This window comes from Microtus ochrogaster, chromosome 21 (genome assembly GCF_000317375.1).
Source record: "Microtus ochrogaster isolate Prairie Vole_2 chromosome 21, MicOch1.0, whole genome shotgun sequence".
NCBI classification, from domain to species: Eukaryota; Metazoa; Chordata; class Mammalia; order Rodentia; family Cricetidae; genus Microtus; species Microtus ochrogaster.
Window position 1 is genome coordinate 45,874,989 of NC_022022.1, and position 26,335 is coordinate 45,901,323.

General features: G+C 43.8%; 1 protein-coding gene and 1 pseudogene across 1 annotated transcript in view; both read right to left on the reverse strand.

Moving 5' to 3' along the window:
• Positions 1-26,335, reverse strand: part of Slc44a5 (solute carrier family 44 member 5) — a 235,009-nt gene that overhangs the window by 181,067 nt on the left and 27,607 nt on the right. The window contains exon 2 of the mRNA XM_005357466.3: positions 11,630-11,713. Within this exon, the coding sequence (XP_005357523.1) occupies positions 11,630-11,642 (13 nt within the window). The 5' untranslated portion in view covers positions 11,643-11,713. The remainder of the gene's footprint in view (positions 1-11,629; positions 11,714-26,335) is intronic.
• The window catches only part of LOC113457228, a 4,628-nt pseudogene continuing 2,254 nt past the window's right edge, over positions 23,962-26,335 (reverse strand).

The window sequence follows — 26,335 nt, forward strand, 5'->3', positions numbered from 1 at the left end:
TGGCTTTGGGGGAGCCTAGGCAGTTTGGATGCTCACCTTACTAGAACTGGATAGAGGTGGGTGGTCCTTGGACTTCCCACAGGTCAGGGAACCCTGATTGCTCTTCAAGCTGATGAGGGAGGGGGACTTGAAAGGGGAAGAGGGAGGGAAATGGGAGGCGGTGGCGGGGAGGAGGCAGAAATCCTCAATAAATAAATAAATTAAAAAAAAAGAGTGTGAAGAAATACATAGCATTCTGAACAAATCACTGGGTTTTGATATCATTGCTGATGTGTGCTTTTTCTATATAATCAAAATTGTCTGTAGTCACTTTATAAAATATAAGATGGCAATGAAAAATTGCTCACCATAAAATGCAAATACTAACACAGGGGAAATATGGGCTTTAAAAGTCACAATTTTCACAACTCCCTATTAAATAAACCTTTTGTCAGGGGTCACTGATGAATTTGAAGATCTCTAGATGGTTGGGATATTCGGAAGGTGGTAAGATATTACTCCACCAATCCATTGCTAACTGCAAAGTGAATTAATTAGCTCCTAACCACAGGGGAGCCTCGGGGTCTCTTTTCTCCCACTCAGGCTAGCCTGTGATCCTTCCAGCTGGCCCAGAACCTCAGACTACTCTTCCCTTCCCACCATTGCCTGTGTGAGACACTCTCCACCTGAAAGCCCCTTTCTTTACTAACCATGAACACATACAAAGGTAAAATTTTCTGTTTTGTTGTCACTTAATTATTTGTGTGTGTGTGCGTGTGTGTGTGTGTGTGTGTGTGTGTGTGTGTGTGTGTGTGTGTGTGTGCATTCACATGGAGAGACCAGAGATCAACTTTGGGTATTTTCCTAAATCACTTCTCCACCTTATTTTTTGAGACAGAATCCCTTTACTTAGCCTGGATTTTGCTTATTCAGCTCTATTGAGTGGCCAATAGCCCCCAGGATCCACCTATCTCTGTCCCAACCCCCAGAACTGAGGTTATGGTGTCATGCCTCGTGTTGTTCCCAGTGTTGCGCTTAGTGTGTGACCGGTATACGCTCAGTGTTGTGCCCAGTGTGTGCCCAGTGTCGTATCCAGTGTGTGCCCAGTGTGTGCCCAGTGTCGTATCCAGTGTGTGCCCAGTGTGTGTCCAGCTTTTGAGTCAAGGGATCTAAACTCAGATCTTCGTGTTTGGGCAGCAAGCACTTCATCCCCTAGCCATGCCCCCATCCTTGTTTGGCTTTTGTGGTCCTTGTTACAACAGGGAACAGGCACAAGAAGACAGGAAATCAGGCACATGTAGAGAAGAGGCCTCCATCCCACAGGAGCAGAGCCTTTGTAGTAGTAGTGAGGGGTCAATTGTTATCGACTTACAAAAACACAAATTTCACGTGATTTGTGCTAGTGGTTTCTGTGCCTTTTGAGGCTGATGGGAAAAACCTCTATTTTTGCATCCAGTTCAGTTGTTCCTTAAATCTTGTCTTTCACGTGCAAACAACAATTGATGTCACTCAAGAAGACTTAGCCTCTGGGGATTTCCAGGGAGCGAGGCCCTTCCCTCCAGGCCTCTCCACATGGCAATAAGTGTGTTGACTTATTCATGGGGAAGTGTGTGGGGGTCAGCAGCCGTGTATTAACTGCATCAGGTACTTTAGCACAGCCTCCCGCTACTGCCTCTTCCTTCCCCTCAGGACAACATGTTGTGTTGTGTGTGGCACACACACAGAAAGACGCATTCAAACAGCCCATTTAAGTGACCAATAAATAAAATGCCCAAAGCCAGCATAGCGCCCTTTCACAGTGTTACTCAACCTAAAACTGACCGTGGCTTAGACCAGCACTAATGCCCGGAGCAGACGCAGCTGTCCCTGCAGGAGGATTCAGATTTCTCTAATTCTTCTCCACCTACTGATTGGTAAGGACTTTTCTAGGGAACTATTTTAATTCCTCCATTTCACATCGATTTCTGCCTTCAGCATGACGGCGCTTTTAGAGAACCCATTTACCTTCCCTGTTCTGAATCCACGTCCTCGGAGCCCTTCCAGTCTGTAGCCAGCCCTCACGATCCATTAGTCACCTCTCCGGGCCAGTCTGTGACCCCGCTGTAGCGATGTTCGTGATGCCGCGGCACTTTGGGTTTGCCTCACATCCAGTATTTGTGCCCTTTTCCATCTCTGCTCTGACAGCCATTTTCATTCTCTGAACTTCTCACCGCAAGTCCCAGCTTCCTTCTGAGACAGGCTTGCGTTTTACATCTTCCTGCCCTTAATTCCCGGTCTCTTTCCTAATCCTACCGTCTGTATTCCTGTGCCAAAGCCTCCTAGCTCTGGAAGCACTATTTGTCTTTCAGACGCCTTTATTTTTCAGTCTTTCCGTCCTGAAAAACAGTAGGGTTTTTGTCTGTCATCTGTCTATTTGTTTGTTTTGGCTTTGTTGTTTCTCTCCTACTCCTTTCTAGGGAACCTGAGCCTCCCCACCATTGTGGTGACAAGATCTAGCCCATAAGAATCCTAATTACTTCTCCCTCAACACAAATATTCTTTACGTAAGTTTTACAAAGATCCACAGTAAACAAAAGTTAAAAAAAAAATAAGAAATCTGTCAAGAGCAGAAAAGGGCATTTTAGGGAATAATTAGGAAGCAGCAAAAGCATTGGTGGCAGATGAAGATGTAAGAACTGTTTCTAGAAAACATGTGAGATAAGAGGCTAAGTGAAGAGTACACGGCGCTTCTATTCAGGACAGCATGTCTGTGGATCAAGACTACTGGCTCACCTAACGTGAACTTCTGTGACAGTTTCTTTCTTGGTCCCCCATTCCTTAGCATCGCCTCCCACCAAACCTTCCAGCACCCCACCAGGGACCTTAACATAAGATGCAGCGTACATTATTCCTCCTTCCCCTGGCTCCTCACTCCTTCTAAAAATGAGAAGCTCAGTCCCTTATCCAAACTTTCTCCTCATTTCTACCCACCTATATTGTCCCAGTATCTATGTAGTCCAAACAAAACACTCCTTAAGACATCAACTGAATCCTTTCATGTTTTTCCCAAAATATTCTTTGCTTCTTCAACTCTTCTATTAAGAAGGTTGAGTGAGCTGAGTTGTGTCCTAACACTTTTCCATGTGATGTTGTTACTGATGATATGGGCGACACTGGTAATGATTGGTCTGATGTCCCAGCACAGACTCCTTAACTCTGCAGCAGAATGAGCTGCAGGGAGCATGGCCTCACTGGGCGCCATCTGGCCTAGAGGCGTGGCCTATATTATAAAAATCTGGACGGCTGATAGCAATGTTTCCATTTGGAAAAGAAGGAATGGCTACTACAAGTAAGAGGGAGAGCTTGGTTTCCCTCCCAACCGTCCCAAAGCTTCCGCTACAGCTATACCACGGTGTCCTCCTCAGAAGATAAGCAGGGGAGGGACCCACAGTCTCCTGGGATCAGTCAATGTGAAGCCGCTACACGGTTCCTGCTGCAGGACTGGGAAAGTACACGCACATACTAAAGACATGGAGAAGTCTGGCCATGCAGATTCCATCTAGCTTTCCTCAACCTGAACTTAGCCTGCTGTGGTTAGCCAGATCTCTTCAGGTTTTTTTTCTTTTGAGATTTATTTTATGTTCAGCAGCATGACTGCTAAAATGTTCTTGACCCCTGAATGCCTATCAAGAGCTCAGTGAGCTGGTACTACAAAGAACATGTCTGAGGCAGAGCTGACCTGCTCAGCACTCTAGGGCAATGTTCAGAGACTGGTCATACATCCAGAAACAGATAGTCCCCATCTCCCCACCTCCCATCCCACCCCATCTCCCCACCTCCCTTCCCACCCCATCTCCCCACCTCCCTTCCCACCCCATCTCCCCAACTCCTACCCTTGGAGCTGATGAAACACACAGCTCTGGGTGAGGAGCTAGGAGGACCCACAGTCCTCATTGCATCTGTAGGTGGGGCCAGTGCTGCTGGTCTCTGCCTCCCTTCCTGCAACAAAGCCCTACTGGAATACAGCAGTGCAGTAGTTGTCAACCTGTGGGTCACGAGCCTGTCACAGGGGTTGCCTAAGACTATTGGAAAGCACAGATATGTAATGATTCATAACAGTAGTAGAATTACAGTTACGAAGTAGTAACAAAAATAAGCTTATGGCTGGGGTCACCACAACATGAGGAACTATATTAAAGGGCCACAGCATTAGGAAGGTTGAGAATTCCTGCAGTGATGGGAATGAACCTCTTGCAGTCTCCAGGTTCTGTTCTTACCCTCCTTAAGTACCCTTCCCAAAGTACTGCCCTGACGATTGCATTTCCAACAGCAGCCAAAAGCTTTCAGTTCCCTCTTCCCACTCAATGAATCACTCAGCAATAGACATCTGTTGAACCTTCTTTACAAGAAGTAGATTGAAAACTGCTGGTCTTATATAAGCAAGAACCAGATAAACAAATGAATTGCAGAATGCTAAGCTCAAACACAAGCTGATTTCTTGAGACCTCAGTTACCTCACCAGCAAAATGAGTATGGGAACAGAGTGGTGGTTTCTTAACCCTCCCAGCCACCACAGTCCAGAACACAGTCAGCCCCAGTAAACCCAAGCTGGGCTCTCCATCCCCTGAGGGGGACAGTTCACCAAGTAACTCCCACTAGATCAGACCAGTCATTACCACTACTGCCCATATCATCAGTAAGATCACATGAAAATGTGTTAGGACACAAACTCTGAGTTCACTCAACCTCACTTGTTGCTTTGCTTACAGTCCCCTTCCACTTGGATACAGGCACTATCAGGGGAAACCTCTCTGCTTTGCTGACGGTCATATCCCCAGAGTCTAATAGAGGATCTGGGATGTGAGAACCATCTAAACAAAGCTGATTAGGTGAAGAGATAAGTCAGTGTTAATAATAATAATAATAGTCAGTGTCTCCTATTGAAACTTGACTGTTTCTGCTTCCCACTTATTGTTACAAATGGTGCTCGTGTCCTATATCATGTGTCACTCAAATTCTGTCTCAGGTCTAAAGGGCCCTCTGTCTGGACAACTCATTTTCCTATGGCCCTGCTCAAGGTCCCCATCATCTTAGATCCCTTGACTCTAATGACTGTAGACATCTGAATGTCTCTCTTACTCACTGTATATAAGGCACAGCTCAGCTCTGACACCCAACATGGAATTAGTGGAATGAGCACAATCTAAGGGGTGTGTGGGAGGAGGGGGAGGCACCCGTGCAGGGAATGAGTACTATCCAGGGGTGTGTGGGAGGAGGTAGCAGCACCTGTGCAGGGGATGCAATTTAAGGGGTGTGTGGGAGGAGGTGGTGGTACTGATACAATAAGAGCTACATGGGAAGCAGACCACAAAGGAAGCAGTAGAGAAATCCCATCAGCAGTTACTCACAAGGCTCCCACATGCTAAATATGGCAAGTTACGTTATACAATTTACACCTTGACTGACATATGCTCAGACTTGCCCATTGATCTAAAAAAGGCTGGGCTTCCTTGCTTTCAAACTCCCAGTCTCCTTAAAGAGAGGAGTCCCTGGGTGGGGAAAATGAGAATATATCATGAAAGCAGCAGCTAGTCAACCCAGAGGCTGTCCAGTTCACAGGTGGCCTATATTTACTGTCTTTTTGCCAACCCTCCTGCCAACTGGGTCTGCAAGACACTTTCCTATCATTGTCCCTGCTCGGCATTCCACAAAGACATAACCAGCCTATCAGACCTGACAGAGACGGGAACACCCAGGGAAACTAATACTGAGAAATGTGGCTTGTCTCACACACACACAACACACACATACACACACACACACACACACACACACACACACACGCAGAACCAGCCTCATGACTCTGTATCCAGGAATGCCAGGAATGCTTGCCCTTAGATTTTAATCCATTTCTAAAATTTGTATTTTAAATTCCCATTCCAATGCAATCAAAACATGAGACACCAGGCTCTGACAGACGGCTGTCATATTAATGTTCATGAATACAAGGTTGAAATGAAAAATGGCAGCTTTCAGTGGAGTGGCAGACAGGCTTGGCCAGCCTGTTATTTTCTGGTTCAGTTTATTTACCTAAACCTAGAATATGTCATGACTGGAAAGAGGCAAAACAGAATAGTATAACTCCACCGTTCCAGAAAGAGAGGGGGGAGATCTTTATTATTACTAGAAACTGGGCTCAACTCCAGTCCTGAAATAACATGTTGTTTTAAAGGTGATTTTTTGTTTCTCTCAGTAATCACAAAGTGCTCTTCTGGACACAGTTTTATCACTAAATTTAAATTTTAAGAAAGCTCACATTTGAGGGGAATCTAAAGAAGAAATGAAGGAGACCAACACCTGTCATCCTGTGAATGAAGACCATGTCATCACTATGAAAATGACACTCACATCTTAGGGTTGTAACTTCTCCAGAGCCTCTTTCCAAATCAGCTAGACCACAGCCGCCATCACTAGACCACAGCCGCCGTCACAACAGAGCTGGGACGAGCCTGCCCACGTGCCCCTCGCCAGTCATTGAGTCCACTTCCGTGTTTGTAATTCCACTTCCGGTTTTAGGCTGAAGATAACCGAAGCTGATTCTCTGAAGTGCAAAAACCCTGTATCATCCCACACAGCTAGAGGCTGCTTTGCTCCAACCAAAGGACACCAGGATGACACCAACTGGAGCTTCATAGTTAGCCCATTATAGCAGCTATGTCACTTGTCACAGGTCCTAGCAGTGGGTCCAGACCTTTCACGGCAGGAGGGTGAGCCCCACTCATCCTTGGACTAAGACTAGAGTGGCTGCTTTGCCGCAAGCACGGCCACAAGGGCATAAAGGAATGTTGAAACAGCCTGCTAGGTGCCCAGGATCTGCCCTGCGCCTGCTCCGTGGAAGACCGTCCCACGGATTGGAGAGAGCAGCAACAGTCCCAGTAGACCCGAAACAGACCTACCACACGCTCACTAGCTCAGTGAGCACAGAAGGCTCAGTCAGTTCTCACTTCAGCAGCCCGGGATCACAGGGATCACAGGGTTGAGGTAGAAACTACAACAAAATCAAAGCTTATAGCGAGATCCCAATGAAGGTATTCTGGGCATAGACCGTTTAAACAAACACCACAGTCGCGGCTTCCAGATACGTCAGTCATTCTTGAGGATGGACCTGGAGCACTCCACTTTCTGGCCCAATGGTTCCCAAACTCAAACTGAATCACTTTTCAGTCAACACGCTGCTGTGAGACTTCTTCCTGGAGGGCATACAAACCCCCTCTTCCTGAAGTTTCAACTGCAAACCAAATACAATTGCACCGGAGTTCATTGTGTGGAAGCCATGCGTTTATAGGTCTTACTTAGAAAGTGGGAGTGAGGGACTGCTGGCAGGGGTCGTGTGACCCCAAAGCAGCACGGGAAATGGCTCCCCCAGAGCTGCCTAGATGAAGTCCCTCTCCATTAATTGCTTCTGGTCTACAGACTCTCACAGCCTCTGAGACCCAAAGGTCATATGTGATTATGACAAAAATGCATAGCTGAATGGAGAGCTGGATGCTCAGGTGAGGCTCAGGTGGCCCTCTCTGGTTCCCTCTAGTCTGAGAAAGCATGAATGGTCGATGAGCCAGCTGTGATGACCTTCTGCAAGCAGGCACAGCTGAGCCCGTGACCATGGTGGCTGTTTTGCCCAGAGAATCATTCATGCATTAGCCACTTTCCAGGTGGGTTGGAAGCATTGTGCTAATCACTGTAGATGTGAGTGCATGAGGAATATTTTCTCTTTAGGATTCTGTTTCATGGGAAGGGCAGCAATGGAAACAAAATAATTCTAAGACAATGACAAGATGCAGCTAGCGGTCACATGACAGGGCATGGAAGCCCAAAGAAAGAAACAGTCAGATAAGCAAAAATATGCCAATATCACAAATTCTGAAAAGGGCCAATGTTGGCATAAGTGATTAAAAAATTAAAATTTTATCTAATGGAAATAGAATTCTAAAGAAATAGAAAAAGAAGAATAACAGGTAGGAGAAGAAAGAAATGGATCTAAATCAACTTGTCTGGGAACTGAGGAAAAGGTGCTCTAGTCTTTGCTTCATTACTGAGATCCCCGTGTTTGATTTTCATGGGTTTCAGCCTTGAGTCCACCTAAACATGAATTTCTACTTTGTATAACAGCAGCATTCTGTGAGAGTATGTGTGACTGCTGGAACACACACACACACACACACACAGACAGAGACAGAGAGAAAGGGACGGTGTTGGCTTAAGTATATAGATACCTAGATAAATGTAGATTACAGGAAGATAGCTTCTTGCTTTTGGAAATCCTATTTATAATGCTAATTCTTAACTTTTACAATAAAACGTCATCTTCCAAGCAATCTCCTAATAGTAAAGGCAAAGCACAGAGTACTTAGCAAAATTAATATGTTAATACAAATAAATCCCAGTGTACTCTCAAGATAGCCTATAATAGCGTTCAGGTGAAGGCCTGGAGAGGGAATCGCAGCAGCAGCATTTCCATTTAGCTAGAGTAGCAAATGTCGAACCTGCCATCTGGAAAACCAAATTTAAACGTCTTCTGGCTTTTCTGCAAGCACACAGCCTTGGGAACGTAAAATTCACATCAATTTGGACAAAATTTATTATTCCTCTCTGAAGCAGTTGTTGGTGCTAACTAGTTTGCCCGAGCCTCCTCTTCATCACCTCCGACTTTAGCACTTCCTTGTGCCCTGAGACCATAGGCTGCCTGGAATCTCTGTACAAAACCCTGGTGTCCTCTCTGGGCTCGATCCCCACTCACAGGAGCAATTGTACATTCTGAGACTTCAAGCAGACACACTGACATGCTTTAGGTACTGGGATCATGCTTACCCGGAACACCTTCTCCCTGACTGTACACAAGACTTGTCCTGGTGGGCATTTATTATACATACATGTCCCAACACAATCAAAAGACATATTCATGTTGTCACCATGATCCATCAGCCTACAATGCCATCAAAATCCTAAGTGTGCTTTCTATAATATACTTCAGGCACACAGAATGTGTTCCATGCTGGAGTTTCACGTGTTTGCTCACAGTGACTCCTCTATTGCTGCTATGAAGCACCCAGACTAAGGCAATGTAAGGAGGAAGGCTGTTGGCTCACAGTTCCAAAGGGACACAGCTCACCCTGGCAGGAGTGAAAACCTGGATGGTCACATTTCATTCACACTCAGAAAGCAAAGAGCAAACAAGAAACGGGGTCAGGCTCTTCAGTTTAACGCCCGGTCCATTTCTGTCCGGTTGCATCTCCTAAAGGCTCCCTAACCTTCCCAAACAGAACCATCATCTGGAGACCGAGAGTTTAAACACCTTGGCTTAGAGGGGACATTTCTCATTCAAACTACAATAAATATGGATATTTGCGTAGAATTTCTTCTCTGCACACACATACCCCTATGTCAATTCTGTATAAATTTCATCCCTATTTTTGATGAGCTTCTCTTAGGTCAGTGCCAAGTGTAGCATCACAGGCAATTCATTCCTTACCAACATTTCCAGCTGACACTGGAGACGCAGGTGATGCAGCTGGCTACCCTGCTCTAGTGAGTGTGGAAGCCCTGTCCTTTGGTCTGAGACCTTTGTTATAATCTGTAGATTTCACTACAGATTTCAATCAACATGCTTTATTCATTACACATATAAAAACTGCTCCCCACAAAAAGAGATTTTTAAAGAGAAAAATAAAGAGCTAGGAAGGCAGGTCAGTAAAAGATCAGTTTCCCAGAGTATACAAAGTCCCAAGTTTGATCCCCAGCACCACAATGAAATATCAAATCAAACCAAAGTCTTCATTAAGTAGGTTGAGTAATGACCCAATCCCAAAGACTATGACCCGTAAATGCTAACGAGAAAATCAGGGAACAACTTCAAGTCAAAAGGAGTGTAAACTACTTGACCTTCATCAGGAGCTAACAGAAGCAGTAATTAGGGGGAAGTCGTTTTTTTCTCTTCTTTAAGCAGATGTTACAATGAAAATAAAAGATTTGTTCATGATGGTGAACGTTATGTTGTCTTCTTTATTATTAAATACTTGAAGAGGAGGGGTGAACACTGAATATACAAGGGGCAAGGCCTAAAAAGATATCCAATTGTAGTCATGTCCTGAATCCAGAGCTGACTACATGCTGGCTTTGCCGTGGAAGGAAGTTTTTTTTCTCAAGGTTAAACAGGGTAGTGGTACTGTGTTTTCAGGCCACATAAGCTGATCTAAACTATAAAAAGCTCTTAGACATTGGTAACATGCTTTTTAAAAATAAGTTATTTATTTGTGCTTTATATGCATTGGTATTTTACTTACATGTTTATTTCTGTGCATGTGTTGGATCCCCTGGAATGGGGGTTACAGATGGTTGCGGACTGCCTTACGGGTGCTAAGAATCAAACACAGGGTCCCTTAGGAGAGCAGCCGGTTGCTCTTAACTGCTGAGCCATCTCCCGAGCCCAGCAACCCCTGGCTAAAGTGTGTGAGTACTAATGAAGCCTGTCATTCACTGAGCACATACATAGGACTCATCATGTACGGTTACAGTCATCATTGCTTCAGCCTGTGAGACAATGATTATGATCCTTCCACTAATGACACTAAAATAATCTTCTTTAAGCATGCTAACAATATTCATCTACTCATAAAAATGGCCCTGTGAATTGTTCATTCAATGTAGAGTCAACAGCATCCACACACGGTAGGCATATTCTTTGTCCCAGCATTTCCTGTGATATGTGGCCAGGATGAGAAGCAAATCATTGACACCCACACAGCACAGGAACTCTGCGGTCTTTAAGAGCACACACGGATCACCCACACTCATGCACTCTTTTTCTAAGAGGCTTGCTAGACAAACTTTTAGATCTTATTTTTAATAACATTTTGCATCATTTTAATAAGCTCAGCCAGAGACCAAAGCTGCTCTCAGTTTTAGGCTATACATTAAGTTCTTTACACTTTCATTCCTGTATAAGCCAGAGTTTTCATAGCACGGGACAGGTTTCCCTTCAGGAACAGCATTGACCCCTGGAGAAAGCTACGCTCACTTTCTTACCATCTGAGTGGTATTTCAAAACTCAAAGACCAAGTAGGAAGAGGATAATGATGGAGAGGCATGGTCCATGCCTGCAAGGGATTTAGCATCTAATCCTGAAGAGAGAAAGAGTTTGAACTGGGGCAATGTTGGAGCCATATGTTCTCTTCTAATAAACAGCTTTTGAAGCATGGGATGTCTCTAAGGAGCACACATGAGCATGAGAAAGGCAGCTAAAACAAGAACCTTACAGCAAAATGCAAAAATAGGATTCTGGTTCCAGCACTAACAGCTGGTGGGGAGTGGGTGGACATGGCAGCAGTGAGTGGTGTCAGGAGCCCACCAGGGGACACTCCTTCATGAGCCACAGTTGCTGCTTGTCTGTTCCCAGGAGCCACTGCAGTGAGCCCCAGTTGCAGGAGGGAAGACATCCTCATCCCATCATGGGGTACCAGGTAGGAAAGACAGAACCATTGCAGATATTTGGGGGCACTCCAAGTGACACCAGGGTACATACTCACGGTTCCACTTGTCTTCAGGTAACATTGAACTAAGACAAATATTTAACACAAAGGTTCGGGGAGAGAGGTTAACTGGAGCTGGTGATTACCTGAGTCACTCATTAAGGTATGAGGCTGTCTCTTCTGAAGGCCTGAACTGAATCACCGCACACTTGAGTTGCTTAGAAAGGAGTCTGCGATTAAAAACAAGTATGGAAATGGTTATCGCACACCAGTGACTGTCACTTATGGAAAAATGACGTCTTAGGAAGACACCCATCACCTCCTCTGACTTGCCTATGCCTCCTAAAGCCCAGAAAATTCACAAAGAAAACACTCTGGACATCGCCTGTCTTTGCAGGAACAGCTTCTCTTTATTGTGGAGCTGAAATGTCAGTGCCAGGCCACAGAGCCCATCCCAGCCCTCTCAGGTCTCACATGGCACCCCTGAGTGTGTCCTGAGTGTGCCCCAACCTCTGCACTTTCCTGCCTTCCATCCCCCCATACACACTTTGTCTGGCATGAGTTTTAAGTCATGCTTGCGTGCTGATTAACACATTCACTGGAGTGGACTGCATTTGCTTTTGATTTTACTAATATTTTTTGGTACATGTGTTTCCTTCAAATCTATAAAGAAGGTTTTTTTTCTATTTTAATTGTCATATACTAATTATTTAAAATATGATTTATGATTTTTTTTATGCATGTAGGTTGTGGAACCAGTGCTGACATTTTGATTCTTTTGACTTTGAGCACTTTTTTCTGTATGTTTCTTTTCACTTTCTATTTTGACATAATTTCAGAAAAGCTATGAAAGTAGCACAGTTTCCATCTGATGCTCTTTGCCAGTTCTCACCACCAACATTCTAGCACCTTCTGTAACACAGGGTTGCTATCCAGAGTGCCTGTGTGTGTTCTTAGAGGGCTGTAAGATGTGTCTTACCTGCTGCCTTCCACACTTAGCATGACAGCATCAACATTTCTACCATTTTAAATTATTCAGAACAGTGGGGCTCAGCACGCTGCTCTTGCAGAGGACCCAAGTGCAGTTCCCAGCACCACATTTGCTGGCTCACAGCCTTCTGTAAGGTCTACGCGGGATCTACTGCCCTCTCCTGGCTTCCACAGGCACTACACTCTCAAGCACATCATATAGAGACACACAAATATACACATAATGAAAAGTAAAATAAGTTCAGTGCACATGGTGCTTAACCATTCCCATGCTATTGGATACTAAGACGATTGCAAGGATTCTGTTGCTGCTGTCAAAACATCCATTCATAAACTTTCTGAAACCTAGTTTCATAGCCCAGAAATGGCCTATCATTTAAATTACTGCTCTATCTGCTGTTGAAGGTGAATGTTTTCATGCTTACTCGCTATTTTTACTTCATTTTTCTGTAGGCTTATCTGAATGTGCTACCTACAAGCTCGTATAAATAAACCATGCACAGCTAGACTACTGGGCTTTAAAGTCAAAGTGTTAATTGGTGTTTGCTATTTGCCTTGGACTTGTTTTGCTAGCATTTTATTAATACAAACTAATTATGGCAATTAAAAACAAAATATCTCTTCTTTAGTAGCAGTTCATAAATCATAAGATGTTTCTGTGGAAAATATCACTCTGTTCCTTCATTCACCGCTCTGAAATTGAGACTGGCAAAACAGGAAGCTCTCAAAGATGTGGCTCACAGGAATTCTAGAAATTCCTGTTCTTTAAAAGGGGTGTCTTGTTTGAATGTGGTACAAGGGCTCATGAGATGCTCCGTGAGCAAAAACACTCACTTCACATCACATGCCCCATCCCCACACTTAGTCCCTGCCACCCACAGCAGGAAGAACTGACTGCTGAACCTTGGCCTTTGACCTCTACACAAGTGCCACGGCACATGCATTCATACACTCACACACGTATCCAAGAATAATAAATAAATAAAATATTAAAAATAAAATGGTCAGGGAAAAAGTCTCATTTGTAATAATGATAGCAAGTCCCAAGCACTCTGAGCAGTTCCCCAAAAAGGTCGGTCTGCACCTTGCATGCTCCAGTGTTAAATGATAGATATCATTTGGCCGTGAAAGGGAATGAAGTCCCAGCACACACTGCCTTGTGAATGAACTACACCGAGTGAAGAAAGGCAGACACAAGAGGTCATGAGTGTGTTGTTCCATTTACGTTATATTTCCAGAAGAGATGAGTTCAGAGAGACAGAAGATAGTTCACCCATCTTGAAAAGATCACCAGGATGGATAAAGCTGACCATAAGTGGATGAGGGTGCTTTCTGAGGGTCCTGAGAATAAGCTGGAGTTGTAGGCTGGCGACAGCGGCAAACTGTGAATGTACTAACAGACACTCATAAATATGTGCTTCTTAAGGGGTTAAAATAATCTAACTTACATTAGATAAACTATTACATCAATAAAAACAGTGTTCTCGGTAAGAGAGACTGGTTGCTAGGAAGGCAGACTAACTAGGTCTTGGAGTGGAGGCCCACAACTGGACTAGCATAGACAGCAAGGACGGAGAAAGAAATACCCACCATGCATCTGAGAAGGGACGCGTACAAGGGCCATCAATATCAACAACAGAGGGCAGGAGAAGCAAAGAGAGAGATGAATCATCACTCGGACACTCTCAACTGGAGTAAGAATTAATTTCAAGAAGGAATGAAGAGTACAAACACGGATACGTTAGCCCGGGGGGATCCATGCCCAGTCTGTGGAGACTTTCTAGGCACATTATTTTAATTGACATGCGTTTGCATTTACCATCTACAAAAGAGAAACATTGTTAACAACCCTAAAGGGTGGCTGTAGGAACAAAATTTGGAAATTCATGCAGTGTTCTTAACTAGCTCCTCAAGCACAGTAAATCCTCCATTAGTTTGGTGTTGCCAAGCTATGCTACAAACCCTGCCCTGTGTTCATTCCAAATGCAGCATCTCTGCCCCCTCCTCTGAAGCACCATCAGATGCACAGCCCACTCCAGAGCAATGGTTTCATACAAGATCTCTGGCCCTCCAGATTTGCTCACAACTGCCGTAATCTGAGTGGTACCCGGAGAGAAGAGTTTGAGTGTCTGGAAACAATGCTGGGATCCCTCGGGCAGGCAAGCGTATTTCTGCGGGGGAGGGGCACATTAGGCTCAGCACAGCATGGTAATTTCCTTATTAAAAGCATCCGACTCGCTTCCTTCTAATTCTTCCTCCCTTAGCAGCCTGCAGCCCTTAATTTCATTTCCCCAAGCTTTCCCTCCCCTAGGGAACAGAACGTGCTGACAAGCTGACAGGAGCATTCTAGTCTCCTTGGCAGTTAATTTCCCCATACAGTTTGTAAATGGATGCTTTGGTCCATAATCAGACTCCCTTAAATTCGGTTAGAAAGAATCAATTTGCATGTGCCTGTTAACCTCTGCGTGACCATAGCAACCCAGTCTCTGAGGTTGAGCAAGGATATCCCCTGGGGAACAGCACACCGTGCGGCACCAGACTGGAATCAGTCCTTCAGACTTGACAGCACTCTACTTCACAGAGTTATGGTGAATACTAAAGAGTATATAGTAAAGTGCCCAGAAATGTTAGAATCTCGACAGTGCTCCTGTCTGTTTTCTTAAACCACGTGGTGCTCTGGTGTCATTTCTGCTGTTGTGAGAAAATCCTCTGACAAAAAGCAACCTGGGGAGGAGAAGGACTATTTCATCCTACAACTCCAGGTTATAGCCCATCGTAGCAGGAATTTCAAGCAGCTAGCCACATCGCATCCATGGTCAAGAGCAGAGAGAGATGAGTGCATGCTTGCTTGCTTGTGCCAGCTCAATTGCTCCATTCATGCTGCCTTTGGATGATGCTGCCCACGTTGGGCTGTTTTCCTACATGAAGTAAGACCATCTCCACAGAGTCGCCCACATGCCAACCCAAGGCAGACAGTATCACTGAGACTTCTCCACGAGTGACTCTAGGCCGTCAAGTTGACAGTGCTAACTAGTGCACCACGTACGGAACATTTCCAAATGAACGGAAGTGTTCCCAAATGTCCCTCATGCTGTATCGCGACCTCTTCTAATCCTCCCTCTTCACACAGGGTTTCCTTCATGATGCTCTTTCTTCAGTCACGCAACTGCCCTGTGTCTTCAGGGTCTGTCCCTCAGTAAGACCTCAGAGAAGCTGTTAGAGCCTGTGCTAATGCAATTGGGAACGTCTTCTCTATCCTGCAGGGTGATCTGCACATGTGCCCTGTCGTTGTCGTGAGTGAAGCCTTTCTTCATGCCTGTTTCCTCGGCTACTAACTGTGCTTCGGGAGCCCATCCCACAATGTCTCTGTGGGCTCTGCACCTCTAGCCTGTATCCACGGTGTCTCTGTGGGCTCTGCGTCTCTAGTCTATCCACCGTGTCTCTGTGGGCTCTGAGTCTCTAGCCTGTATCCACGGTGTCTCTGTGGGCTCTGCATCACTAGTCTGTATCCACAGTGTCTCTGTGGGCTCTGCATCACTAGTCTGTATCCACGGTGTCTCTGTGGGCTCTGCGTCTCTAGCCTGTATTGGCTGCCACATTCTTAGATGCAGCACTGTGGAGGTACCACTGGCGTTAATGTGAATAGTGGGAAATACATGAACGAACACAAACTTCACAGATCAGCCAAATTTTACAATAAAAAAGCAGAAATAAGTCACTAGCTACATAAAAACTCTTAAAATTGTACCTTAAGACAAGATGACAGAAAAATTTTTACCATTTGCAGGTTAAGAACAAAATTTTGGGTGGGCATTCTGTGAGACACAATACCATCAAAGGGAACACAACCAATTGGCTAAAAATGGAATACTTTCTATGTTCAAAAGTAGACCTTATTAAATTTCCTGGCTGATTTCTTTTTCATTTTCATTCTTTTCTCTAACTCTAGAGCTCAGAAAGCTTTGTTTGCAGTGGTTATCTCAACTAATCTGCCCACATTGAGTTTCTACAGTTCTGAAGAAAAGATGACATCCGCCAACAGTCACGTGAGCCTGAGAGAACATTCTGTTTGAGGCTCTGGGACACTGTGGCCGTAACTTTTCATCACAGCCGTCCCATGGTAGTGAGTAGATAGTGCTTATTGATGGTACCTCTCTATAGTTTTCACATTTGTGAATAAATGCCTAAAGATTTAAGATTTCTGAAAATTCCTTTATAGATATGTAATATGTATTATACAATATATATACAATATAGATATATAAAATTTCTATTTCAATATAGGCATATAGATAACAGCCTGAAAATAGACATAGCCAAGTTATGAATAAAAAACATGGCTTTCAGAAAGATTTCATTGTGTTTTCTCATAAATCTCATGTGTTTTCCAGAAAAACAAGAACACCTGAGGTTCACCATAATTTAAATGACATGGGAACATTAGCTAGAGATGCTACTAATGATATATTGGTTTCTGAACTTTTTATTTATTTGTTCATTCTAGAGAAATACTTATTATAGATTCATAAGTGAGAGTTTAAGAGGAAGAAGGGGAAAGGAGGGGAGGAGGGGGATGGGAAGAGAAGACAGGGAGAGAGCACTTGCATATCAGGAGGGTTTTCTTATCTGTTGGGGGAGACAGCATAACTGGAAGGGCAGACAAGACAGAGAGACAGGTGGGAACAGGAAATGGTGGCTTAACTTCAGCCCTAATGATTCCACAGCCGTGCCTCTCCTGTGGTTCTGCAATACAGCCTCAGTTCCTGGGTGTCTCCATTGAGAGTTCTCTGTGTTCTGTTAGGTTCAATTCCTGGTGTCTCTATTGAAAGTTCTCTGTGTTCTGTTAGCCCCTATTGCTGGGTGTCTCTAATGACAGTTCTCTGTGTTCTGTTAGGTTCAGTTCCTGGTGTCTGTATTGAGAGTTCTCTGTGTTCTGTTTAGGTTCAGTTCCTGGTGTCTCTAATGACAGTTCTCTGTGTACTGTTAGGTTAATGTTCACATTCTGCATGTGAATAGGACACAAGATAGCCAGGATATCACGTTGACAAAAATGGACATTTCAACAAACTCATCCCTTCAGTCACCTGTAGCTGTGAGATCGGGTCAGGCACATTACACTTCCATGTGCACAGGCTGGGCCTAGTACTGATCTCGTAGAATGTTTACTTAGAAATTCAGTAAGGTTAAAAAGAATTTTGTTACATTTAAAATGAAACTTAGTTTATTAGTTTTGCTTAATCTCTTAATATACAATATTTAATTAACTAATAAAACATTATGAACCCATATTTCAATCTAGATTACTAAAACTTGGGGCCAACAAGATGGTTTGGTGGGTAGAGTCATTTGCCACCAAACTTGACGACCTGAGTTCAATCAAGTACCATATAGTGAAGGAGAAGGCTAGAACTTGGCTTATATATTAGTATACTCTCACAGCTCATGAATAGGGAATACCCATCCACAGATTGTCCACTAGGAGTCACACGATGTGCTACATAGGGTCAGTAATAAACTAAACATTCATTGTAATCAAAAATTATATAAACTACTAATGAAAGAAACATGATAACTTTTCTAAAATGTTTATGTGATCTGCATCTCAAATGTCCTTTTAGTTCTGACTCCATTTTTTTTCTCCTTTAGTAGTAAAAGTGTGGTTTATTCTCCCCCTGAGGAAGTTATACACACACCTGGATATATCCAACTTTATTCTGGACACCTCTTATTCTCCTAATCCTTGTGTCTATATTAAAAAGTCTTTAATAAAAAATCTCCAACTAATAGCTGCAATTGCTTCTGCAGACAGTTCTCTACTATGAGTGATGCAGGAGTTGTATCTGGATCTCTGAGCATGGGTGTTTAAGTATTACAGCTCTGAGTGGATAGGTTTCCCTTATGGGAAGTATTGCAGGTCTAAGGGAAAAGGTATCCCGGCAGTGAATACACATAAACAGCTGAATGAAATAAAGAAATCAATACAGGATATTAAAGAATAATTCAATATAAGATAAAAAATATTGAAAAGGTCAAATTGAAATTCTAGAAAAGAAAAGCTCAGTAAGCCTGGAAAGCCTTGCCAAGAGAGAGGATCAGGTGAAAGACTGAACATCGGGGATGGAAAACAAGACAAATAAATTAGAATAGTCAGACACTGGCAATGACAGCTAAGTATGAGCAGACCTATGAGCTCTATGGTACACCAGCAAAGATCAAATCTACGAAGCACAGACATGGCAGGAGGGGCATGTTATTTAACAGCTTCCTCCAGGATTGAAACATTCAGTCCCTCAGGGAAGCTCCCTGTACAGGAAGGTAAACAACTCAAAAGAGCTTCAGGAAGTCCCTGAAACTGAGCAGATTCACTAAGTGCCTCCCTCCCAGCGTAAATAAACTGCTGCTGAGACTCACACTTAGGGAACCAGGCTGCATAGTCAGGCCAACTGAGATGCACAGAAGACTCCAGTGCCAGAGCTGCCTGAGGAAAAAGGCAGCACAGCTGAGATGCCTTAAGGAGGTTTAGACCAACTGAGACCCTTGGATAGGACACTCTCCAACCCAGTGACCTGCCTGCAGACTGGGCTAGGTTTCTAGCTTTGTGAACTGGCACCCATGCTTGGGTAGACTCTGGTGACACAGCTGTCTTTGAATTATTTCTGCTTCTGTGAGTGACCCCTATCCCATGTTCCTGTGAGTAATACCAATAAAACTCACTGGTTCGCCAAGTTGGACTTTGGTGGTTTCTATACTTCAATCTACCATGGACTCCCAACCTGGGGTGAGTAGGTACATATGGCATCTCCCTGGGGAAAGCTTTGTCACACATCAAGGACGAACTTTGGGCTAAAGACATAAGCAATATCCAATAAAATCAGATGAGTCCTCAAATCTAGGGGAAGAGATGACCACCCTGATCCAGGAGGCATTTCAAACACTAGGCAAGTCACACACACACACACAAAAAAAAAATCCCTGTGTCATAGTTAGCTAAAACACTAAGAAGAAAGAACAATGAAAAAGTTTGAAAGCTGTTAGAGAGAGGTGCTGAGCCACACACACACAAGGCATACTACCAGAATTGCATCTTATTTCTCAACAGGAACCCCTCAAAACAAGGATAGCACGAAATTATATATCCCTGACTATAAAAGATAATAAATGCCAACCCATATTATCATAGCCAGCCAGACTATCCATTGTAATTTCAGGACAATGGAAAACATTCCATGATAAATACGAATTAAAGGAATTCTTGATCACTAGGTAAACAGTGCAGAAAATATTTGAAGGGAGCCTCTGTACTTAAGAGAAGGCTGAACATATCCATGATGCTAAACTAAAGAGCAAATCATGCTAGAAGAGGAGTAAAAGAAGAGGAAAACAACAAACACTACAAGATTATGGAAATTAATACTTACCTATCAGAAATATTTTTGAATGTGCCCTCAGTGCCTCAGTTCAGCACTCAAGAGATACAGACCAGCAAGTTAGATTTTGAAAGCAGTTCTATTAATTTGTTGCCTCCAGTAAAACACCTCTCCAACAAAGACAGATACAATCTTGGAGTAAAGGGCTGATTAAAAAAAAAGCAACTGGGATAAAAGGAACTAGAAATCAATTAGATGTGTCTGTTCTAATATTTGACAAAACAGATAACAACCCAAAATTGGTCAAAAGAAATAGAGAAGGTCTCTTCATAATGACTAAAGGGACAAGCCAGCAAGAGGATATTACAGTTCTGAACACCTTTTCACTGAACACTGGCAAGCCCTTGCACAGTCTAAACAAACGAGGAGAGGGGGCGGGGGGAGACATTATAACAAACACCAGTGAACTTCATAAATCATCAGGACATGCCATAAAAGTTACATTCCAGGGCTGGGAAGATTCTTAGTGGTTAAGAGCATTTGCCGCTCTTATAGAAGACCCAAATTCAGCTCCTAGCACCCACAGGGCAGCTTACAAGATCAGAAACTTCAGTTGCAGGGCATACAACACCCTCCTTTGACCTCTGTGGCATGGTAGACATACATACAGTGGTCAGAGGTGTGGCATGGAGAGGCTAACACCCTTGTACATTGCTGGGGGGGGGGGGATAGCATGGTCCAGCCATTTTGGAAAACAGTTTGTCAGGTCCTCAAAAAAAAGTAAATATAAGCCAGATGTGGTGGTGCACACCTTTAATCCCAGCACTTGTGAGGCAGAGGCAGATCTCTGTGAGTTCAAGGCCAGCCTGATCTACGTGGTGAATTCCAGGACAGTCAGAAACACATAGGGAGACCCTGTCTTAAAATAACAACAAAGTAGAATAGAGGCTGAGGTGGTTCAGCGGTTTATTGTGTTTTGTTGTTGTTGTTGTTGTTGTTGTTGTTGTTGTTTGTTGTTGTTGGGGTTTTTTTTCCTTTTTTATTTTTTTAAATTTATTTATTTATTAAGGATTTCTGCCTCCTCCCCGCCACCGCCTCCCATTTCCCTCCCCCTCCCCCGATCAAGTCCCTCTCCCTCATCAGCTCAAAGAGCAATCAGGGTTCCCTGACCTGTGGGAAGTCCAAGGACCGCCCACCTCCATCCAGGTTTAGTAAGGTGAGCATCCAAACTGCCTAGGCTCCCCCAAAGCCCGTACGTGCAGTAGGATCAAAAACCCATTGCCTGCCGGACGGTGGTGGCGCACGCCTTTAATCCCAGCACTCGGGAGGCAGAGGCAGGCGGATCTCTGTGAGTTCGAGGCCAGCCTGGTCTACAAGAGCTAGTGCCAGGACAGGCTCCAAAGCTACAGAGAAACCCTGTCTCGAAAAACCAAAAAAAAAAAAAAAACCATTGCCATTGTTCTTGAGTTCTCAGTAGTCCTCATTGTCCGCTATGTTCAGCAAGTCCAGTTTTATCCCATGCTTTTTCAGACCCAGGCCAGCTGGCCTTGGTGAGTTCCTGATAGACCATCCCCATTGTCTCAGTGTGTGGGTGTACCCCTCGCGGTCCTAAGTTCCTTGTTCGTGCTCCCTCTCCTTCTGCTCTTGATTTGGACCTTGAGATTTCTGTCCGGTGCTCCAATGTGGGTCTCTGTCTCTGTCTCCTTTCATCGCCTGATGAAGGTTAATATTCAGGAGGATGCCTATATGTTTTTCTTTGGGTTCTCCTTATTTAGCTTCTCTAGGATTGCGAATTATAAGCTCACTGTCCTTTAATTATGGCTAGAAACCAAATATGAGTGAGTACATCCCATGTTCCTCTTTTTGGGTCTGGCTTACCTCACTCAGGATAGTGTTTTCTATTTCCATCCATTTGTACGCAAACTTCAAGAAGTCCTTGTTTTTTACTGCTGAGTAATACTCTAATATGTATATATTCCATACTTTTTTCATCCATTCTTCCATTGAAGGGCATCTAGGTTGTTTCCAGGTTCTGGCTATTACAAACAATGCTGCTATGAACATAGTTGAGCATATACTTTTGTTGTATGATAGGGCCTCTCTTGGGTATATTCCCAAGAGTGGTATTGCGGTTCAGCGGTTTAAAGCATTGGCTGCTATGGCAGAAGACTGAGCTCAGTTTCCAGCACCCACATGGCTGTTCATGACTGTTGTTAACTCCAGTTGCAGGCTATCAATGCCTTCTTTCAAAGAGCACTGCACACATATGATACATACACATACAGTGGCAAAACCCTCATACACATAAAATAAATATTTTCTTAAGCAAATATAGAGTTACCATAAGAGTCAGTGATTCTTGTTTTTAGCATATACCCAAAAGTCATGAAATAATGTAGCCACGGGAGAACATGTGCAAATTTCTTCATAAAAATATTATTCATAATAGTCAAACTGTGGAAACAACTTCCTGCAATCAACTGATACATAAACAAACTCTGCTGTATTTGTGCACAGTAGAATACTACATAGCTATGTAAAGTCAATGTAATGTTCAAAGTACGCCCATCTATACAGACAAAAATAAGCAAACCTGCCCCCCACCAGGTCTTAGGCAATATGGTATTGATGGTTGGCTCAGTCTGTGGCTATCCTAAATGAGCAATTAAATTGGACTGTATAAAAAGTGAAGTGGTATAATAAACTCATTATAGTTTTAAAAGCAGATTTCCTACAAGCTAACTTCTACAGATTTTTAGCTAGTTTCTCTTTGTGCACAAAACTATGTCTGTGATGGATTTGGTCTCCACTTTCTTGTGCCTAAGACTGAGCAAGGGCCTCAAGAGACAAGGCATCTCTGTTCCACTCATACAGGGCCCTGAAGGAAATGTTTATTGGCCATCTATTATATCAACAAGCAAGCTGACATCTTTTTTCTACTCTAATTCCACTTCATATGCGTGGCTCGTGTGCAGTAACCAACATATACATTAAGCTGACAAGTTATGTATTCATTCTTAGTTAGCTATCTTTGATGTTCAAATTCTAACGGGGCTAGAACTCCCTCTGATTAGAAACCACTCTCTCCAAGATGCCCGCATGTGCATCTCTGAGCCAGGGCCACGCTCCGCTAGCTGTTCAGTGGTGGCCTCCAACCACACAGATGTCAGTCTCAATTTCTACGGATCACTTCTATCTGAAGGCTTTTCTATGCATGGTCCAAATTAAGCGACTCATAATGTGTCCTTTGTAATATAAAAAAGTGGGTAGATCAATTATGTGTGATTATACATGGATTTCACAGCACACTTCCAGAGGTTATTATTAGTAGATCTCTTGGCAAAAGAAAGGCAAGAATAGAAATATTTTTATTATAAGTGAGCTGTGCGCAGACAAATTGTTCAAATCGCTCTTTTTCTACTGTATTATTTTCAGCGGCATTTAATTATTACTGGCATACTTGGTACGCACTGATTTCCAAACACTGTCATTGTCTGCCTTATCCCAGGAGAAGGTAGGCACTGTGGAGACAGATCCAGGTAGTTTGTACTATTGTCTCGAGCGCCAATGGACACTATACAGTGCTTGCTCAATATTCCAGTACTGACTTTGATCATTGATTTCTCAGTGGACTTGACACTGAGGTGTCCTTGTAACTGAGGTGTCCCCCAACAAGAGAGCAACGCCCATGGGTCAGTGCAGAGGGTGGAGATGAGCCACTCCAGAGACAGGTGTTCAGGGAACAGCATCTGCTTTCTTGCGAATGAGCAACCACTTATCTAGCGGGAGTCTATTGGCTGAGATTGGTTAGCACTTCACCTCAAACTGGAGAGTGAACACTCACACTACCGGGATCTCTATGTAGAGAGTACAGACTTCTCCACAGGCCAGCTGCTGGCTTCACACACTTCTTCAGAATCCAGTGTTCTGACTTCTGGGGCATGGAGTGCCATGCTTCTTATTTAGAAGCACCGTGTGCCAAGTAGGCTGGCCATCAGATCATGCCCGTGTTTTCTCTTACACTGACCTTGAAGAACCCAGCAATCAATGGCTGAATAAATTCAAAGCAGCACACATGTTTTTAATGGATGAGGCACTGTATTAACCCAACATCCTCTCTTCTAGTGCTTCTCATTGGCGGCTGCTGCCTCTCTGGCGATTCTGTCCAGATCTCTCTGTCCCTGAGGTGTTAGATTGTGGCTACTGTGTTGGTCTTTTCCCACCATTTTCAGTGCCTCCAGGGCTTGGAGGAAGCACCCAGTGGGACATACTCTTGGAGCCTCTGCTGAAGCGGCCGGATCTGACACCATTTTTCTGTCATCCTCCGTAGGTCTTGGTCATGGAGCCAACCCTGGAACCATCGTGGAGGTGCAGGTACCGTGCTGTGGGCGCAATTAGGGTAGAACCTGTTCTCATCACAGGTGGGGAAAGCTCTTTACGTTTGTCTGGCTTGACTGTGTCTACCCATTCAGGGGCTCTCAGTTTCCCGGACTTTTTGAGCAAGGGACTCCTGCTGGTTAACATCCTTTACAGTAACTCCAAGCGTTGAACTGCCAGCCAGGGGGAAGCCTGGTAGCTCACATCTTTAATCCCAGCACGGGAGGCAGACTCAGGCAGATTTCTGGGAGTTCAAGGTCAGCTTGCTTTACCAATCAATCACATTTCAGGCCATGGGTGCTACATAGTGATAGTAAACAAATACAAACAAAATGCTGTCTAAAATCAAAGCAAAGACAAGGCTGGCACCATGGCTTGGCTCAACAAGTAAGGGAACTTGCTACCAAGCCTGATAATCTGAATTCAGTTCCGAGGACCCACATGGCAGCAGGAGGAAGAGGAGGAAGTTGTCATCTCTGCGGGTATCCTCTGACCTCCACATACAGGCTATCACATGTGAAAATACATTAATTTTCAATTTTTAATATTTTCATATGAGAACAAAATCAAATGCTTTGAAGTGGAACAGTTTGTGTCATGAATTCTGTCCCCCCCCCCAACTCCTTGCTGGCGCATCGCCAGTGTACCCAGAGGAAGTTTTGGTACATTCAACAGAGTAAACAACATTTTGGCTTCTCATTTTCTGCTAACAGGCTTTTCTAAATTTATTGTTTACTATTGTTATAACTTTGGGTACTGGCTAATAACTGTCACATGATTTGTGTCGGAATAAATGACAGGAGATATTTTACTTATAGTTGCAGGAGTCCTTACCAAGTGCCATCCTGATACGATACTTTTATTGTAAAAATGAAGGAAAGTGTAAGGACATGATGGGAAGATAAGTGTGCATGGGGATGTGAGTGTGTGTGTATGTGTGTTGATTGGTTGGTTTCTCTTTTCTCACAATCCTCCTGTCTCAGCTTCCCGAGGGCGAGGATTATAGGCAGGCAGTCCGACACCTAGTAAATGAACATTATGAATGTTTCTAAGTGAGTAAAAGGACTAGGGGTGTAGCTCAGTAGTTGCAGAGGCCTCGGACATACACAGAGACACACCCACATGCACATGCACACACACGTACGTGCACACACAGACACATGCACGTGCACACACAACAGAGACCCACACACACGCACACACATAGATACACACACACAGATACATGCACACAGAGAGACCCACATACATGCATACAAACAGACGCACGCACATGCACACACAGACACACACACATGCACACACACACACATGCACACACAGAGACTCACACACATGCACACACAGACACACGCACATTCACACACAGATATATGCACATGCACGCACACACAGAGACACACACATGCACATACACACAGAGACACACACATGCACGCACACACACACGTACACACACTCCCCTAGACTACAAGGTATCTTATTCAGAAAGTCTCTGTCCAGGATTATTTTATTTGTCTTTCCTTCTCTGATACCAAAAGTGTGAAATGCTCTATGTTTGGATTCTCTCTTTGATAATGTCTAGAAAAATTTTTACAAAGTGATAGCCAAGAAAACTTGTTCATAATGGTTGAATTAATACTTTAAAGTAACCTTCTATAATGCTAACCAAATAACCGAAAGCAAGGTTTCAGAAGCTCTCCTTGAATTTAAAAGTCCCTTTATAGATAAGGCAGTAGTGACCTCGGAAACAATAAGAGACAATGCTATATTTGTAGTAATACAACCAAGGCCATTTAATTATCAATATCATAATTGCTTCATCTCATTATGTATTGTGATACCTATCCATTACTCTTTTCATTTAGTTATCTGAAAGTTACATAAAAAGTTTACAACTCAGTTTTTTTTTGTTTTTTGGGGTTTTTTTTTTATTGAGAAAAGGAAAAAATAGTATCCGCCTCCTCCCAGCCTTCCATTTCCCTCCCCCTCCTCCCACCCTTCTCCCCCTCCCCCCACTCCTCTCCCCCTCCCTCTCCAATCCAAAGAACAGTCAGGGTTCCCTGCCCTGTGGAAAGTCCAAGGTCCTCCCCACTCCGTCCATGTCTAGGAAGGTGA